Source organism: Ahaetulla prasina, chromosome 1, assembly GCF_028640845.1.
Source record: "Ahaetulla prasina isolate Xishuangbanna chromosome 1, ASM2864084v1, whole genome shotgun sequence".
Taxonomy (NCBI): Eukaryota; Metazoa; Chordata; class Lepidosauria; order Squamata; family Colubridae; genus Ahaetulla; species Ahaetulla prasina.
Genome location: NC_080539.1, coordinates 70,218,546 through 70,239,479, shown reverse-complemented (window position 1 = coordinate 70,239,479; position 20,934 = coordinate 70,218,546). Strand labels below are relative to the sequence as shown.

At 37.0% G+C, this 20,934-nt stretch overlaps 1 protein-coding gene across 1 annotated transcript; it reads right to left on the bottom strand.

Annotated features, from left to right (window-relative positions):
• Nucleotides 1-226: 226 nt before the first annotated feature.
• On the bottom strand, nucleotides 227-10,685 carry GLO1 (glyoxalase I). The gene is made up of 6 exons (XM_058167910.1): nucleotides 10,531-10,685; nucleotides 7,124-7,206; nucleotides 5,784-5,924; nucleotides 3,803-3,870; nucleotides 1,560-1,649; nucleotides 227-1,172 (listed from the first exon to the last, which is right to left on the bottom strand). The coding sequence occupies exons 1-6, from the start codon at nucleotides 10,609-10,611 to the stop codon at nucleotides 1,084-1,086; spliced, it is 552 nt and encodes a 183-aa protein (XP_058023893.1). The 5' UTR covers nucleotides 10,612-10,685; the 3' UTR covers nucleotides 227-1,083.
• Nucleotides 10,686-20,934: the final 10,249 nt, after the last annotated feature.

Genomic DNA, 20,934 nt, shown 5'->3' with positions numbered 1-20,934 from the left:
GCTAAACAAGGGTTTGGTAAGAGAGGAATATCTATATACTAAACTGGCTCTCAATATAGTCTCCAAAACCAATATTGTTTTCTATGATAACGTCCTAGTTTTCATTTTGCAAACAACCAACTGAAATTATTTTTCCTAGTGCCAAATATAAAGAAGCATAAACAAGATTCCACAAAGTTGAAGAGTCAGCTTCAGCAACAGAGAATTAAAAAAGAATACAACTTCATAATTTAGTATGCAAGTATTTAATATTTTCCATCTTCCAGAAAAAACAGTCTTAAATTGCCATTTTGATCTTTTGTCAGCACTTCAAAGTGATCCAAATACAGCAACCATTATTTACTGAACAGGAACTAGGAACAAGAATCAATCTGTCTTGCACTACAGAATTCACCAACCATAAAAAGGGTTCTGCGGTGAACATTTTTCCAAAAGAAAAATGACAGAACATTTGACTGCATTCAGGCACTATGGCAAAATAACTATTTTTTTTAAAGTTGGCCCTATTTCACTTAAACATGATTTATACTAACTGTGGTTCACCAGTTTAAAAAATCAGTTATGAAGGTTTGTTCTACCCCAAGAGATCCCTGCTTAGTAGAAGCAGAAGTAAATTTCTAAAAAACAAAAAGCTGAAAGCTCTGCTTTTCTATGGAAGATTTGGAAACTCAAACCTTGATAAAGATCTTAACAACCCTGGTTTTGAGAATGACCTACGGTAAACAGGTTTACATGCCTCAAAAGAAAAATATTAGAATATTCTGTCTTCAGATTGAGTGGGAAATTGCATACAACAGCCAAAATTGAGCTTCCCGTCTCTTCTTGCACACAGAAGGAAAAGAGAAGGGTATTTGAGACCATTAGTACACTGCTGCTCACTCCCTAACCTCCAATCTGAATGATTCTTCTGCTGTATTACACTAAGTGTTCACGGTCACAACCAAATTCATACATTAAGTAGGGAGAGGAGAAACAGAATACATGATCAACTACTCTTTTTTTTCCTGATTACTTCAGTTGTTTTCCCTTAAAGAAGTTACAATAGTTTCTTGTAATTAATGGTGCATTCTTGTTATTTCTAATCTAGATTAAAGTCACCATATGATTAGGGTTCAGGATTTCAATCCAGTAGCCATCAGGATCCTGAATAAAAGCCAGGCCTTTCATTTTACCTATAAAAGAGGAATATATAGTTTTAATAAATTCCAGTGTAGTTCTCATTTTAAGCCTTTACAAAGTATGTGTCCCAGGATAACGTTGTAGGATCAATTTGAGTCAGTCACCAGAAGTTCCCTGAAGATGCGCTCCAGCACGAGTCCGACAGACCCAGATTGGATCCTACCTTACAATTTTTCCAGATTAATACTATATCTTCGCCAAGAATTTATTTTCTAATGATAATATTTTTATCATTTATTTGCAAAAAGCAAGCTGGCGATAGACAAATAGGTTGGACATACATGTCATGCTACCCTACATATGTGAATATATAATTTGACATGATTAATGTAGTCACCAATTAATCTCAATACAAAGAAAAAGGCTCACAGCACACTCACCATCATCTGGTTTTTTCACAAATTTTACCCCCAGTTCTTCAAATCTTTTACAAGCTTTATTTACATCAGGAACAGCAATTCCAATGTGACCTAAAGAACAGCAGAATAATCAAAAACAGTGCTACATTTGGCAATATGTAAATAATGCCTTTGTTCATAAAGCATTGACATAAATCATCCATTTTTTGAAAAAATACAACCATTATTCCTTAATACATACAGAAGAAATCTATTAATTGTATTCAAAATTACATTTAAAAGGGAACACCCCCAATCTGAAGCAATCCAGATGCATTGGTACAACTTTTATCATTTCCATCCAGTTCTGAAACTCGAGGGGATTATGGGAATTATAGTCAATAAATTTAGAGATTATCAAGAAGATACAACTTTACTGAATGAACCAGAGTATTACTGTGGATCTTATATCTAGTCCAATCCCTAGCTTCTGCAATATGCTAAAACAGCAGTCCCCAACTTTTTCCGCACCGGAGAACAGTTTAATGGAAGACAACTTTTCCATGGACCAGGGGAGTGGGAGCAGCACGCAACCTAGATCCCTTGCATGTGCAATTTAGAGTAGGGTTCGCAGTATGTGAATCTAATGCTTGATGATCTGAGGTGGAGCTGAGGTGGTGATGCTAGCACTGAGAAGCAGCGGCGAATACATATGAAGCTTAGCTCGTTCGCCCTTCACTCACCTCCAGCTCTGCAGTCTGGTTCCTAACAGGTCACAGACCAGGACCAAATGTCTAGCAAATGTCTGAGTTGCATCCACTAATGTTGTAAACAAATATTCAATCTTACTCATTTTAAAAATAGCAAGTCATTACACTTTCTCCTGTCCTTAACTTCAAAAAGTTCTCTCTATGCTTGTACACAGCAGGCTTTTTCTGTACATATTTGAAGACTCATGCCTTTCCGTAGTCTTCCCTTTTGTAAGCAAAATATAGTCAGAAAGCTTAAGCTTTCTAAGATTTGGTTTCCAAACCCCTTATCACCCTGTTACTAAACCATGCAACACACTTAAAGCTTATTCATTTTTTTCCCCTGGGAATTGCTTGGATCTGTGCTTGCACTATCTTGTTTTTAAGGCTGTCCCACATTGATGTGTTTTTAAGATTTCAAACTATAGCAAGCTGCCTATCTTTCTCCTTAGTACATTCAATTCTTGAAGCGGAGTGCATATGGCTAACTTTTCACAATTTTTCCCTTCCTTTGTTTTTGTAAATTTCAGAACATAGTCACTTGGCCTCAAGGTGCCTGACTCATTCATTCCATCAATCTCCCAAGTGGTCAGAATTAGATCCAGAAGAGCCAATTCTATCATCATGTAACACCATCTTCTTAATAAAAGTGCTACTTTACCCAAATCTATACCTGTCTCCTTTCTTCTGGTTTAGGTTTTATTCAGTTATTTCAATTTATATAGTCACCCATCTGGTCAACTCAAAAAGTTGTTTCAAACTATTGTTGAAATAAATTGTAGGACACTGCTCTTTTGTCTGCCCTTGAAGACACCTCAGGATATGCAGAATGCTGAAACCGACATGCTGCCTGGTAAAAGTAGAGCTGTGCAACACCTAAACTGCAGACTCTGCACTGCTGACTTGATCTTATAAAAGGTTTATTCTTGATCTTTACTCTCACCTGCTGTACAAAACCCAGTTCTTCTTTACATTAGTTGCCTTCTGGAAAGCCATTAAAACATAGCTGTTTTGACAAGCCTTCAGCATTGTGGTATGTCTATTATTTATTTAGTAACATGCTTTCAATGATATTTTTTTCACTCTGATATGCAGTTTTATGATTTTGCTGTTTCGTAATTTTGTTTTGTAAATTACCTACAAAAGTGGTGGTATGCAAATAATGACAATAAATACAATCCAGATGTAATGAATATGATAATCAGGTATGTTGTTTTTGTCTGAAGTTCTTCCAGTAGAATTACATAGTAATTGTAAATATGGTTTCTCTGACAATTGAAGCCCAACCGAGAAGGAAATTTATGCTGTCATTAGATTGTGGAAACTGAATACAACCAGATGCATTAAATTGGGGACAGCTCATCCTAGAGCCAATGCCGTTGTTTTATTTCTTGGAGAATTTTTTTAATCCATGAAAAGATTTAAAATAAATATGAAGCTGGATTCCCCCCCCTCTTTTTGAAGTTTAATAAACTTTCCTGGAAATAAAAAACACACATTTAATACATTTTGACTTTTTTTCTTTTCAAAACATACCAAATCCCCTGGGATCTGAATTGCCATTGTGGTAAGCCTGATTCTCATCATTTTCAGTGCCCCAGTTGCTGAATGAAAGAAAAGGGACAAATGGAACAAGTGGAGGACAAATATATATTGATTAAACAGTTCCAGCACTAATTAGAAGCTAGCTAAACTTTTTGAAAAAATATTTATGCATAAAGTAACTAAAGAAAAGCCTATACTACGGTATTTTTCGGACTATAAAACACACTCCCCCCCCAAAAAAAATGGTGGGTGGAAATGTATAGAGCAAATATTGCGATGGGGGGGGGTTGGTGTGACACCAATCAGTTGTTCTAGGCGGCAGATTACCGCCACCTATCGCCGCTGCCCATTCATGGTGAGTGGGCCGTGTCAAACGGGCCATAGAGGCAAACAGAGGCAGAGGCAGATATTTTTTTTCTTGTTTTCCTCCTCTAAAGGTAATGTGTGTCTTATAGTCCAGAGGATCTTATAGTCCAAAAAAATACAGTAAGTATAGAGAACAGTAAGTATATAATTTAAACCATTAGCAAATTACAACCATTTATATTGGGATTATTGCTTTAGATAAATTAAAGCTACTATATACTAAAAGAATCCACATCAAAAATGAACTGCAACCAAAACAAACTAAACTTATAAAGAACAAGGTGCTTTGATATAAGATTGGAAGTAAATCTGCTTCTTTATTGCACAGTGAGTCTGGTACCCAATCTTGTAAAACTATAGGTAGAACTTGCTTAGCAATCATTCATTTAGTGACCATTTGAGTTACGATGGCACTGGGTACCTATACCGAGCCTTAAAATAACAACTGTTATAGTGCCTCTGGAGTCACATGATCAAAATTCAAGGGACTGGCAGCCCACTTGCATTTACAATTGTAGGGAGGTTTCAATTTCCCCTAACCATCTATATCCTTTTGGCTTTTCTGCACTCTGCTGCCCCAAACTGACAGCACAATAGCTGCTTGTACACTCTCTCACTGGGCAGCAGCCATCCCCAGCCACCATGATCATTAAGCAAATCTATTTTCCCCAATGGGCATGTTTTGTCAGAAGCTGGAAATAAACATTGGGAACTGAAAAAACATTGGAAATCCAGTCATGTAACTGCAAAGGTGAGCTGGTTCCAAGCACCCAAAATGCAATTATGTTGACCGTGGCATGAGTGGATCATGGTCATAAAAACTTGAAAACAGACAGTAATTAGTTTTGGGGGACTTCTAATGATCGTTAAGCAACCAGATATAAGTCAAGGACTACCAGTATTTATTTTAATGTAATTTGACAGTCGTGTGATTTGTAGCTGTTAAGCAATCAGTTATCCTTGGAATTTCTTTCCACTCTGAGTAGAATTGGGAACTATTTTCATTCTTTGACTTTCTATTTCTATTTTATTTGAGTGCAGATAAGTCAGACACCTGTTCCAATTTAAAACTGATTACACACACTGAAAAAAAATCCATATCTGACAATAAGTTGATCAAGCACACATTAAAAACAGGATATGTATTCCTTTATATGGTACTGTCCTTTGAGTAGGCAAATTATAAAACAAGACACCATATGAATTATTGGAATGCTACTCCATTGTGTATACTATCAGAATAGTGTATACTATCAGAATTTGCAAACCTGAATGAGAGTCTCTCCTTCCTTCTTATATACTAAAGAGATCAAGGTAAAGCATTCTTAACTTTTCCCCCCATCTCCTCCTTTCTGCCTGAGTTAAATTATGGATGGTGATTTCCTTCTTCAAGAATATTTTCATACCCTCTGCAGGAACCAGGCCTTTCTTTAAAAAAATATTTTAAGTGTGTTCTCTCTTCTAGGTGATCCATAGTTTGCAAAAAGATCACTCCTTATTCATTTCTCAGAATCTCCAGGTTTGAAGATTATCTAGTAGATGAAAACTTGGGGACTGGGGAAAAACCAACAAGCAACAGTCACTACATTTGAGAGAATACACTCACTGTGTCAGTTCTACTGTGGCCTTCCTAGAAAAGGTCCATGCTATCCTCTCATTATTATCTTTTGGAATATCATTTTTATCTTCATAAGCCAGAAAGTAGAGGGAGAACTTCATAGAAGGAAAGTCATATTTTTGAAGTAAACTGAGGGAAAAAAACATACCAGTTATTTCATCCTAAACATGTAATTTTTTCTATCATTTCTTTTAAATAACTGTAAATGTACTGACTTCTTGAAGTAAAAAAATATACCAAGAAAGCAAAATTTATCACATATCAGAGATCAATAAATTCATTTGGTGCAAGCTTTCAGAGAGACCTCTATGGCTTTAAATTGAAGGCAATCCAATCTTTTACAAAATAAAGCTGACTTTTTGTTCCAATTTCCTCATTATAACACAGTACCAAACCCCTTGATGATCAGCTTTAAGACTGCTGTTAGTAAATTTTTTTTAATTGAAAAAAATCAATTAAAAATAAACCTGAGGTTTACAATGACAACAAAAATGTACAAAAAGTTAAAATAGTATTCTTACATAGATTAAATCCAGAAGAACACTTATTATGGCAATGTTGAAGAATATACAACATTTTTGCTGATATAAAATCCCAATTTTCATTCAGAAAATGTTTGGAGGAACATTTGTAATGAACAACATAAATTAACCTATAGTTTGCTGTTCAGTAACCTATTACTGAACAAAATTGCTTCTGAGCAGAGATATGAATTCGCTTTACAATACATCTCCCAAATCCTTACTTAATATGTCAATTAGATTTAATTCAGACTACATATAACCAGTATGCTAGCCAAAAGCATTTGGTTTCTTGTTATTTCAGAGATGTTTGTAGTTATATGTATGTAGTTTGTAGAAAATCAAGTTTGTAGGGCCCACATTCCTTTCATCACATGCAGCAAATAAAACCTTGTATGTTGTAGCATACTGGGGATTTCCACTCAAAAATGTTGCCTCACACCTAACTATACTCCAATACACTGGCAGGGTGAGATGGGGAGGAGCAACACTATGTTTCAAACCTTGGAGAAAAGGCAGAGTTAGGCATGTTTCTCACTCAAATTATAAAAAAAAAATTACATCCACAAACAAAACAAAAGACTCCTTTTACTGAGTTGAGGTTCTCATCAAAGAAAAAGGAAAAAGTTTTTGGTTCTTTCTTTTAGTAGTTCATCTCTTTTGTGCCAAGTTTTTTCAAAGGCCTTCCAAATCACAGGAGCATTTTAAAGCAGCTTAAAATCTTTCATTAGTGGAGGACTAGATCCAAGACTCTTGTTTTTAAATAGTTAAAATGCTAATAAAGATAAGTAAATTGTTTTTACTTACGTCATCCCAAGAATTCTAGTATAAAAATCCAGTGATTTTTTAGGATCTTTTACTCTTAGCATTGTCTGCTGCATAAGAAAGTCCTACAAAAAAACACAACTTTGGTAAATCAGAAGACTCAATAAAACAGAATATAGTTTCCCTAAGGACAAAAAAAAAATGGCCAAGACTAAAATATTTGTTTTGATATCAGATTAACAGCACAATACTACCTGGTCAGTATTAGCATGGTTTTAGCAGGATTCTCATGAATGTTATTATTTTGATGCCTAGGGTACTGAATAATAATCAAAGAACCATTGTTCTGAAAGGGAGCTCAAAAGTTTCCCCAAGTTCAAAATTTTTGCTCAGCCTAAGAATCTAAATTTATTTATTTATTTATTTAATTAATTAATTAGATTTTTATACCGCCCTTCTCCCGAAGGACTCAGCCAAATAAAAATAACTAATACATAAATAAGCTTAAAAACATATTAAAAACTAATTATAAACTGGCCAAATTTAAAATTAACAATAAAATAAACAATTTTAAAACCCCTCTTAAAATTCCCTCAAGCTAGCCCTGCACGGTGGAAGAAGAAAGTCTTGAGCTCGCGTTTAAAAGACCGGAGGTCGGGGAGTTGATGCAGCCCCGGAGGCAGCTCGTTCCATAGGGCTGGAGCCCCCACAGAAAAGGCCCTCCCTCTGGGGGTCGCCAGTCGACATTGTTTGACTGACGGCACCCTGAGGAGGCCCTCCCTATGGGAGCGCACAGGTCGATGGGAGGCTATAAGTGGCAGTAGGCGGTCCCGAAGATATAATATAGTATATAATATAATATAACAACAGAATTGGAAGGGACCTTGGAGGCCTTCTAGTCCAACCCCCTGCCCAGGCAGGAAACCCTACACCATCTCAGTCAGATGGTTATCCAACATTTTCTTAAAAATTTCCAGTGTTGGAGCATTCACAACTTCTGCAGGCAAGTCGTTCCACTTATTAATTGTTCTAACTGTCAGGAAATTTCTCCTTAGTTCTAAGTTGCTTCTTTCTTTGATCAGTTTCCACCCATAGCTTCTTGTTCTACCCTCAGGTGCTTTGGAGAACAGCCCGACTCCCTCTTCTTTGTGGCAACCCCTGAGATATTGGAACACTGCTATCATGTCTCCCCTAGTCCTTCTTTTTATTAAACTAGATATACCCAGTTCCTGCAACTGTTTTTCATATGTTTTAGCCTCCAGTCCCCTAATCATCTTTGTTGCTCTTCTCTGCACTCTTTCTAGAGTCTCAACATCTTTTTTACATCGTGGCGACGTAAACTGGATGCAATATTCCAAGTGTGGCCTTACCAAGGCATTATAAAGTGGCACTAACACTTCACGTGATCTTGATTCTATCCCTCTGTTTATGCAGCCCAGAACTGTGTTGGCTTTTTTAGCAGCTGCTGCACACTGCTGGCTCATATCTAAATGGTTATCCACTAGGACTCCAAGATCCCTCTCACAGGTACTACTATTGAGCAAGGTACCACAGATAACCCGGTCCTGTGCCATTAAATTAAAATATGGTAAAAGTTTACTGTCCAGGGCCCCTTAAATATTGTAAATCACCTTACTTGATAACTGGTTCAGTTTACACCTGTTCTTACTGATAAGAATGTTTCTAACTTTCACTGGAGCCATTAGTAAGAGAGGCTTGATTTAAATAATTCTTGCAACATACTTCTATTTTATCTTTTCAAAAGCATATTATAGTATGTTAAATGAAACTAATTTCCAGAGATATGTGTAAATAAGATTACAATCCACTACCCTGTGTTAAATCTTCTTAAATTTGGTAGAAATACCAACACAACTGTGTTATTAAGAGAGAAGACTATAAAGTACCTCAAGGGAGATACTTTGAGAAGGTATCTACACACTTGAGAAGGCATCTAGAATAGATAGTCCTCAACTTACAATCACAATTGAGCCCAAAATTTGTTAACTGAGACATTTAAGTGAGTTTTGCACTATTATTATGACTTTTCTTGTCACAGTTGTTAAATGAATCACTGCAGTTGATTAGTTAGTAACTCGGTTGTTAAGAGAATCTGATTTCCCCATTGACTTTGCTTGTCAGAAGGTCATAAAAGGTGATGACATAATCTTGGGACACAGCACCAATCATAAATCTGAACCAACTGCGCAACATCTGAATTTTGATCACATGATCATGGGAACGCTGCAAAGGTCGTAATTCTGAAAAACATGGCTGTTTTTGCAGTGCCATTGCAACTTTGAAAGGTCACTAAATAAACTGTTGTAAATTCAAGGATTACCTGTAATCAATTCAGGTTGCAATGTGCAATCTTGCAATCCTAAACAGATATGACGGATTCTTGGTGCCCTCTGAGCTTGGTTGTTTTCTTGCAGATGTTTCATTACCCAACTAAATAACATTAGACCTAGCACTGTTTGGATAATGAAACAAAATGAGGACCCCTCATTTCAATCCTGAGCTACAAATATTCTCCTTTATTGGCTCCAGATCAGAGGTGGGTTTCAGCAGGTTCTGATCAGTTCTGGAGAACCGGTAGCAGAAATTTTGAGTAGTTCAGAGAACCGGTAGTAAAAATTCTGACTGGCCCCACTCCCATCTATTCTCTGCCTCTGAAGTCCCAGCTGATCGGGAGGAAATGAGGATTTTACAGTAACCTTTCCCTGGAGTGGGATAGGAATGGAGATTTTACAGTATTCTTTCCCTGCCATGCCCACCAAGCCATGCCACGCCCACCAAGCCACACCCACAGAACCGGTAGTAAAAAGTTTTGAAACCCACTCCTGCTCCACATATCTATATCCTGGATAGTAGGCTAGCTAACCAAGTATAAAGTAAATGTGCAGAACTGCTTTCCTCATCTTGGGGCTGTCCAGATATGAACCAAAACTCTCACTGTGCAAGGTTTCAGATGACGGGAAGTGCTGGCCAAGCACACGGATCAGGCTGGAAAATAAAGAATATTTGTAGCTCAGGGTTGAAAGGAGGGGTCTTTGCTGCTTCCTGAGCTTGCAAGACGTTTCATTACCCAAACTAACATCATCAGTGCTAACGTCAGGACTAGCTCTGATGATGTTACCTAGTTTGGATAATGAAACGTGCAAGAAAACAAGCAAGCTCAGAGACCACCGAGGACCCCCTCAGGCTGGAAAAGGCTGACATATAAGGCAACAGCATTCCGGGAAGGATTTGATCCTCCGGCAGCCAAGACTTGAGGTCATTTTTTGCTTGGCTAAGGGCTTCCACGAGCTCTACCCGTTCTTTCGGCGGAGCCAAAGTCGGTCGCACTAAAATCAAGAGTGGCCCCCTTCTTCCCACTTTCCAGCAAGCTTTCGCTAGTTGTTCAACGGTTTCCTCCTCCTCTTTGCAAGTCACTTCTTTCCCTTTACCTTCGTGCTGGGATCGGGGTCGGCACAGGCGCTATAGGCTTCCTCATCGGTCAGACCGCTCACCTCGCCTTGCTCCGACATGCTGCAACCTAGGACCCGAAGAGCCAGAGAATTACGCCCAGGCCGTCTCCTCCCTGTCGCGTATTTTAGAAGCGACGAGATGCGGAGGGGGGGGGGAAATAGCGAGGAGACTCTCCAGCCAATAGAGGCAAGGCATGCAAATCGCGCAAATCCGTTGTTCCTACAATTCCCAGTATTCTTTGCAGCAGAAGCGTGTTTAATTACACCTTTGCATCCCCAGTTCCTTTTAAAGAAGAGATGATTCATCCCCTATAACTGATGAGGAAGCTAAGGGTTACTGCGAGTTCGCTTTTGCCGGGGAGCGATGACCTACGGCCCGGAAAATTAGAACAGTAGTTGAAAGAGGTGCAAGAGCAACTGTGTGACTTATACAGTAGTCGACTCCAGAGAACTGAAAGAAAAGAAATATTTTTTTAAAAACAAAATTATGTTAATTCTAGCAAAACTTTTTAAAACTCTATTAATACCGTACATCCAATAAAGCTCAATCAATTTGGTCCACATGATGAAATTTGAACCACATTCATGCTCTTCGAAAGCAAAGAATGGAGTAAAAAAAATTTCAAAGCTACAGGAGACTTAATGGAAAATCTTAACTTTTTTGGTATTCTCACAAAATCCAATTATCTGAAATGCAATGGTAGCTGTGAAGCTTTGGTTTTTAAACTCTGTTTATTATAGCAAATAAGGCATCTGGTAATAAACAGTTGAGCAGAAGGCTGCAATTGAAGAAACTGTTATTAAAGCAATGCTCTCCAACTTAGTATTGTCCCTGTGTACATTGCCCAAATGCTTATTCAATCAAATATGAGTTGGCTCAGTTAATGCATCAATTCGTTCATTCATGCCTTCAAGTTAGTATTGACTTGGCAACTGTCTGGACCCGACCCTGCAGTGCTCTTGGCAAGATTTGCAGAAGTAATTTGCAGCATAGTAAATCATAAACAATCATTTATAAATTACACTCTTTGGTTTACCACAGCACTCCCCTGGGGTAACTTTCTTGGATTAGTCTGGCAGACTGGAACAACAGAGAGCAGGGTTTAAGCTTTTTCTTCAGGGCTTTTCAAAATACTGTCTTGTTCCTTCTTTTGTCCAAGCTAAATGACTCCAATTCTTCCAGTCACTCAGTTTAAACCTCTCTTGCCTGATCCTTCTTGTGTACTTTTCTTCTGAATCATTCCAACTTCCCAGAAAAAAAATCAGGGTGTAAAAAGAAATGCCCACAGGAAGGAAATAGTCACTGACCACTGTCACTATAAAGAGCAGCCTATACAGGGCTTCTGATCAAAGTTGCTTTTTGGAGAGTGCATGTTTGCAACTCCTTAAAGCAACTGGATCTGTAGTGCAATCTGGGGGGGGGGAGTGTCTGGTTTAAGGAATTCAGAGAGGTATAATGCTTGCAACTCCTGACCTCAGTGAAGCACATTTTTGCCTTTAAGGCATTGCAAGTCGTCATATGTATATCTCAAAGCTCTATTAGAATTCTCTGTAGGATTATGAGAGGAAAAAATATAACTCAAAACTTCAAAAGCCAATAATAATCGGCAACAATTGCATTGAGTAAAATGGATTAATAGTCTGAGTCAAGTTTACTGCAAATTTTTAACTTCTTAATGAGATAAACTTTCCAGAAGGTTCTGAAGAAACATACCCTAGTCTTAAAGTGAATGTTTGCATAATAACGTAATACAGTAATTCAGAAGCGTTTGTAATCATGTTGTCATCCTTTACCAGGACACACTAATCAAAACAGCAGGCTTGATCAAGAGGGTCTAGATTTAAAAGGACTAGAAGGATATGCCAAGACACTGGCTGAGTTAATACAGCACAGTAAGGTAATAAACTATAGTTTATAAATGAGAATGTTTAATTTACCACAGCACTCTCTCCGGTTGTGTTTATTTAGAATGCATGCCCATGATTAAACATGATTTAGTTAAACCAGTTTTGAGGTTAGAATGACACATTAATCAACAAACTATTTTGAAGAAGTTATTATATATTATATTTATATGATGAATTTGTTCTCTTATTGATTTGCTTCCTCACAAAACCAATATAATCCAGGTGATCATTTATTCATGATCAGACAAGAGGCAGGGATTCTCAGGCTGATCTTTCACAATTTTCTCTAATAAATTAGAATTATTTCTCTGTGAAGCATCTAGGCAAAAATGAAACCCACGACGTGACTGGCAGACATCTTTCAGACTCAAACGCTATAGCATCAAATTGTGCAAAGGACAAGCTGGCTATTGCATTCACTAGGTTTTAAGTATGAAAAATGAGTTTACTGTTCTTCCAATATCAAAGAAATTCAACGTAATGATGGCAGTGTTTTAAATTTAAAGGAGAATTGAAATGTGAGACTTACTATCCAATATAAAATTAATATTTCTGAGAACAGGAATTAAATAAAATGCTCAAGATTCTATAATATTTTAAAAATAAGTTAGAAGCAAAGCTGAAATAAAGTCTCCATACAGAGCAATAGTTGCCCCAAGAGTGAGTACAAAAATACAGTGGTTAGCAGGAAAAATACGCTGATTCCAAGTGGTTTTTTTCCTTTGGTCATATTGTGAATAGTTGCAAGTTGGAACAGACTGCGCTCAAGGAACCATCTTTTTCAGCAACGGCACAATACTTGTGAGATATTCCTATTGCTGGGCAGTAATGCTGCATTTTGATTCCACCCCTTTATTAGATTGATAGATTCTGCACTCAACTGCCAGTATGACCCTTGCACAGCTTAAAGGTTCCATGTCCTTCCACTTATAGTCCCAGCTGAATGCTTGAAGCCTTTGGAACCTTTGCTGCAAATGTGCTTTCTCTGAATTCTTCCGCCCACCTTTATTAGACTTCATTTTCTTTTGAGCTCAGGAGGGAAACTGCTTAACTTTCAGTGGATGAAGTGAACTTCCTAGCGGTCTGTCTATTTTCTTGCATCTTTTTAACAAGATCAGTGAAGAAAGAATTTTGGTTTGAGTTTGGTTTGAGAAAAAGATAAGGAAAGTTGGTTCATTTAGACACAAGCTCATTGCCCTCTTATTCTACAAAGAGCCTGTTGTGTTGCTCTTTAAAGATAGCAGTAATAATTATATAAATTAATGTTTTTATGCAACTCTAAAGATTCCAGTGATTAATTTCCTATCTGCCGGTATATGAAGAATCATCTCATCTTAAACATTACAAGAGGAAAAGAACTATTTTAAATAGATTTTAAATAGATTTTATTTAAAACAAATAATTATTTCTTTTCAGTATTCTCATTTTGAAATAACTCAGATGGTCAAATATAGAATAAATCAGGATTAAATAAAAATTCTTTGCTACATACCCATTATCGTGCTCCATATTGGGGTAAGTCACATTTTGCCAAGAGCAAAAAACAAGTAATAGAAAAAAAAAAAAATTAAAGGCATGAGATCAGAGGGGGAAAAAAAGCTAAAACTAATTTACATCATCATTCATGGTAAGTCTACATATCTCCCTATCTTTGCTAATAAGCTTCCAGCACATACATATTCTGTGTTATTCATTGCCTTTTGTTCTATATAACATAAAACCATGCACAGTTAGCCCTTGACATATGACTTGTCACAAAATGCAGAGTCACCCATGCTGAACAGAAGGAACAGGTTTAGCAGAAGAACACCAATTTTATAGTAGTTGTACTGATTGCCAGTCGGCTTCCAGTCCAATTGAATGTCCTTGTTTTTACCTATAAAGGGACTGTTTATTTTTTAAAAGAAAAACAGAAAAACCAAGAACCTAAAAAGAGAGGTGTTCAACAGAATACTGTACTTATTTGGGCATACTTGATACTCTAATACAGTGGTTCCAACTTGGGGCCCACACCCCACAGGGGCAATTTGATTTTTAATGGAACTTTGTTTAAACCAAGTTAATGGCCTTTTATGCTTCCTCCACGTGAGTAGGAGTTCACTTTTTTAATAGTAAGAATTATATGTCACGGGGGTGGGGGCATCAGGATTTTAGAGATGCTTAGGTGAGGCATGGCCAAAAAAAGGTTGGGAACCACTGCTCTAATAGAAAGGAGTATTTGTAGTTCATGGCTGAACTATGGAATTGATACTCTGATATACCAGCATCTACTGAAATCAATTATTCCAGATACTGTTATTTTATTATACCTTTTGGTTACATTACCCACATGGCCTGAGCTTTCAAGAAGTATTTTTGGGAAGCAATAGGTGCTGTTCTGCAGAAAAAGCAATGTGAACCAGGCATTTTTCCCTAGCTATGTTGTGGAATATCTGAAAAGTAGTTTATTCTCAAGACTGCTTAAAGGTTCATTTTTATGGGGCTTTTTTGCAAAATGGCGCCACTGCACTGCATCAGGTGCCAAGAAAGTGTATTCTGTCAGATGACGGAATATTTTCCTGATGTGAGAGACCTTAAAACAGAATAAAACAGTCCTTTCAGTTTTGTCTGCCATTCCACCAGAAACTCTTTATTCTGGAGAGAAGCATTATTCTAAAGGGAAATTTTTCAGAGCTGCGTACTAGCACTTAGACTCATATATTGCTTCATAATGGATTATAGCAGTTTACAGTTAGTGTATTACCCCCAACAATCTGAATCCTCATTTTACTGACCTCAGAAGGATGGTAGGCTGACTCCTTTCCTTCTCTATCAATCCTTCATTTCTCTCCCTCACCCACTTTCCTCAGAAGGCTACTGAGGAAAGGACAAGATGGTCAAGCAGTAGGTCTGAACTGTTCATTTCAGGACACTATGGTAGATGCTTTTAGGTTTAGAGCAGGGGTAAAATGCTACCAGTTCGCCCCGGTTCAGGTGAACTGGTAGTGATAAAAACCACCAGTTCCGGCAAACCAGTAGTAAAAAATAAAGCAATTGATTCTGATATTTCTGATGATCAGCTGTGCTGTGTGGTTTATATTCGCTAGAAAGCAGGAAATCCTGCTTTCTAGTGAAGCTAAATCGCACGGCACAGCTGTCGTCCCGCCCCCCCGGCTGTTCTACTTACCTAGTTAAGTCTTCTTTTTCCGTGCAAAGTGCGGATTTGACACATGCTTTTTGCATGTGCTGTGCATGGGCACATGCAGCGTGCTTATGGCACACACCACGCATGCGCAGGCAGCAAACTGGAGGCAATCCACAGAGGATTTCACCACTGGTTTAGATATAAGATGTAATTCTTTTGGAAGGGATACACACTTTAAAACATTTGATATCTTCTATTCTAAACTATTGCTTTGCAACAATTATAAAAAGTCTTATTTATAAACCACAGGAATAAAAATGGAGAACGACCCTGCTCAGGATGAGCCTGCTGCTCGAGCGGAAAACCAGCCTCCTTCAGATATCCCTGCTCCACCAGAGATTATAGAACCTGGTCCTGGACCACCTGAGGATGAGCCTGTCTCAAAACTGAAAGATGCAGATTTATCCGACCGTTCTCATTTGAAACCCACTGTTCGTACAGGTGGAGAACCTGCAACTCGTAGAATGTCTAAATTTCGCCGAAGTACCAGCGGAGTTCAATCACTGCAGGAAACTCTGAAAGAAAAACAGGTCTGAAATCATGATGCATACAGTAATAACTTTTAAACTCTCCAAAATTAGGCTTGATTCCTGCCTCTTGATCCAACTATTTAAAGCTCTTTGTTCTCAGTTAATATTTTTCTGCATTACAAATTACTGTATAATTTGAGGCAGTCATGTGGGCAAAAGTACAAATCTCATAAATTGTTGTCATGACAATAACCCTAATAACCTTAATTGCACAGTTATGATAATATGTTGTTCAGATCAATGGTAGGTTGCCCCCGATTTGGACTGGTTCTATAGAACCAGTATTAAAACCGGCGGGAGGCTCCGCCCACTGACCCGGATATCATCATAGGCAATCTGTGCGTGTGCAGAAACTTTTGTGCATGCGCAGAAGCTCAGCACATGCGCGATCCCATTTGCGAACCAATAGTAAAAGTAAGTAGAACCCACCCCTGATTCAGATCATTTGATTTAATTAACATCGAACTTGGAACTGGCCAAAATATTTAGAATATAATTAAGAAGGGCAAAGCATATATTCCTGGATCCACAAGGATTATTATATAGTAGTACATTAGATATTTGCAAGAAGAATAATATTGAGAGTTGCACTTCACGAATGAGTTTAGGTGGGCATTGTATTTTGTCAAATCAATAATTCATGGCAAGGACTGAGCAGGGAAGATGTTCCAATGCAGATGTTCTATTTACATTTTCCAAAGTACTGGAAAGCAAATATCAATTAAAAAATAGTTGGGGATTTTATTGACGGAAACTCTCCCTCCCCCCACCCCTCCATGGCAGGGGGGTGGAGGGGAGAGAGAGCATTGGGAAATAACAGGATGAGGAAGCATGTTCTACCATTGCAATGCAAACTCCACCCCTTTTCTGGGTGTGTGTGATGTCACGGCATCACACCACACTTCCAGAAGGCTCAGGGGCAGGGCCTACAGCACAACACTGCTTTTGTTATTTTGATGAAAAAACCATGTTCTGGGGCACCAATGCAGTGGTGAAATTCAATTTGTTTTACTACCGGTTCTGTGGGCATAGCTTGGTGGGCGTGGCAAGGGAAGGATACTGCAAAATCCCCGTTCCCTCCCCACTCCAGGGGGAAGGATATTACAAAATCTCCATTCCCACCCCACTCTGGGGCCAGCCAGAGTTGGTATTTGCCGGTTCTCCAAATACTCGAAATTTCCACTACCGGTTCTCCAGAACCTGTCAGAACCTGCTGAATTTCACCCCTGCACCAATGTCTCTGCACCACTTCTTGGAACAAAGCCATTGATTGATTGATATATTGTTTCTTTAAAGGCCAAGATTTTTTTCTCAGAAGAACTGATGAAATATTTTTATTGCTCATAAATTGAAAGATCACATTATGATTTACAGTGCTGTACCTTTGAAAATAAATAACTTTTTATTGTAATTCATTTTTTGTTATGCATTCTTTTGTCCTCTCTTTTTAAAATTTTGTTCACCACTGATTTGTTGTTGTTTTTAAAGCAAACATGTTCATTTTGGGTTTAGTCCTAAAAAGAATTATTTTGAATGTCTGAAGTATGCAAAATATTTTGACTGACTAAATGCAAAAATAAATAAGGGACTCACTGCCTCGTCATTTTTTATTAGTCCCATTATGAATTAACTAATAATTCAAGAATGAGGTGGCATGCTTCCTTCTTTCCTTCTTTCCTTCTTTCCTTCTTCCTTCCTTCCTTCCTTTAACCTATTTTCTTTCTTTTAAAACTGGTGTATTAGCTGAATAAATTCAAAAACATATCAGGATCAGTTGTAATTGCAACAATATGAAACATTAACAAAAACTGTGTATAATATAGAGAGTTGATTTTTTTTCGTTTCAGATAATCATTTTGCATATATACATTTGCATGTCTAAGAGCCTGAAGTAATATCTATGTATTTCTATGTTTATGTTATTGTGTAAGTATTTAAGAATCCCTATCTCAAGGAACTTTTTAGAAAATAATAGAAGAGAAACGATAAAGAAAGGCAAGAAAAACCAAGATAGGGATAAATTGGTTGAACATTGCTCGTTATTTAGTTTCATACCATTAAATATCTTGAAATAAAATATGAGTACCACAGAAACAATAAATAATAAACATATGATTATTGCATATTTTTCCTCAATTTTCCCAACTAGGCACGGTACAAAGAAGCAAGAGAAGGCAGAAAAATGAAGGTTAATTCTGCATATAAATATATCTTTGAAATTCTATCTGACAAACTTGGATTAGACATTGGAACAGTAGAAGAATTAATCCTGGATGGTCCAACAGTGAGTTTACTTTACATTTGTTTTACAAAGAACATTTTTAAAACTTTGTTCATTCTGTTTTTTTACCCTCTAATACTAATACATTGATAACTAATATCATTATAATACAATCTATGCTGAGAATTTCAGCACCAGAGTCACCAAAATGTAAGGCATTATGATTAAATTCAATGTGTAAATCCAGATAAACATCAGAATAACTTACATATGAACAACTTACATATTGATTTTTTTTCTAATGTGCATGCTTTTATAACCATGGTGTACTGTATTTGTACTCTGTATTATGACTTTTGGTCTGATTATATGAACCCTCTTGTATACACATAAATTTATTCACACATAAATTCATACAGTATAGGATGAAGATAATCAGACCAAAAAGTCACAATATAAAGAATACAAATACTTTCTGAAATGCCTTCTACATAAGAATAAATAAATTCAGGAATCCAAGCTTATTCTGATATGGCCAGCCTATTATAGGACTATAAATATAATAAATTGATTAAATATACATTAAATAAATTATGCACTCTTCTTTGATCACCATGTGCATTTTTATAATATCCATCACAGGTTGTTTTTTTTTTAAAGTCAGTATTCCAAGGTTTACGTTCTTATGATTTTTCCTGTCCAAATAATGACTCTTTAATTTAATTTGAGGAAATAAAAGGCATATAGGATTTATTAACATAACTGTTCTTGGGAATTTAGGAATTGCTGGTCTTTGCCAGGTAGGTCCATCCCTATGTTTTCTTCCTAATCAAGCTAGAAGGGAATCTTACTCATAATAACATAATGACAACTGAAAACACCTTAAAGGCATTGTTTTCCTTTAATATTTGGCAATTAGTACTCCCTTAGGGAATTTTTAAAGAAATCAATAATCTGGTGAATTTATACCATATATTTCCTTTTTAACAGTTACAAGCATTTGATAGTTTTTTTGCCAAGGGAGGAAACAGAACACTGAAGTTTATCTATCAAGAGGGTGAAGCTCCTGGCATAGGTAAATGTTAAAAATGATTTTATCTACAAGTTCAGAGAAAAGTAAATTGTTTGGGTTTGAAGTATTAATAACACACATTACCAAAAAAAGCCAATCATGTAGAATAATAAATAATTTCTACAAATTGTATTTTATCACTGCTGTATTTTGTGCTGCCGATATGCTACATAGCATGGGACGATTTAATCAGTGGTGGGATTCAATTTTTTTACTACCACTTCTGTGGGCGTGGCTTGGTGGGTGTGGCGTGGCTTGGTGGGTGTAGCTTGGTGGGCATGGCAGGGGAAGGATACTGTAAAATCTCCATTCCCACCCCACTCCAGAGGAAGGATAAGGTCTCCATTCCTTCTCCACTCCAGGGGAAGGTTACTGCAAAATCCCCATTTCCTCCTGATCAACTGGGACTCGGGAGGCAGAGAATAGATGGGATGGGGCCAGTCAGAGGTGGTATTTACCAGTTCTCCGAGCTACTCAAAATTTCTGCTATCAGTTTTCCAGAACTGCTCAGAACCTGCTGAATACCACCTCTGGATCTAATGCTAATAATAATGTTGTATTTTCTAAATGGTGGCTTGGAAACTTGTTCAGTATTAATTTCAGAGGTGCCAAGGAGGAATTTAAATATAACCTGAATTATATGAGGGAATAGCATTAGTATAAGTGTTTTCCATGAATAATTTTTTCAAAGTTTTATATTCTATATTTTAGAAAATGTATCTGTTGTTATTGCTCAGTAATATCAAGTAGGAACAATCAATTGTTTTGTAGCACACGTAGGTCAGCATAGGACAAATTTAAATGATAGATTGAGGGTAAATATAAATTAACATGGACTAGCCAAGGACCTGTACGTTTTGATTGATTGACAAATTGGTGTCAACTTTTAGCTGAGATTTTTGCCTAAGAAAAGCTGTTCCCAACCTTATTCTTTAGTTCCTCCAAGGGTGCATGCACTGCTGCTGTACCTCTGTACTTCTTTTGCACAAACCCGTGTATTTATTACATAGCAGTGACTTGATGAAAAGATAGCTAGGAGAAGTTTGATACCCTAGTCAAAGGAAGTGCCAAAGTAATTCCACATCAGCTAAACTTAGCTTAACAATGGCAGCAATAACAACAACAATTTATTCAACCGCCTAACTCTCAACAACTCTGGGCATCTCACAACAATTGAGGAAATTATAATAAAATCAATTTTAAAAAGATAAAATGATTTTGTCTCTTTTTTTTCATTTTCAGAGTGTGGGAGAGCAATTCCAGGTATTCTGAAAGGAATGAAAATGATGAAATTGTACGTAGATAAATCTCACGACAAATTCAAAGGACAGTGCTTATTTTTTGTACGTGCTAGAAATGACGTGCCTGTGAATATTAAGACAATGCATGAGGTATTTTTATTTTCTTTCTCATTATTACCTCTCCTCAAAAAGCAAAATCATCAAATTTAAGGGCAATAATAGAAATA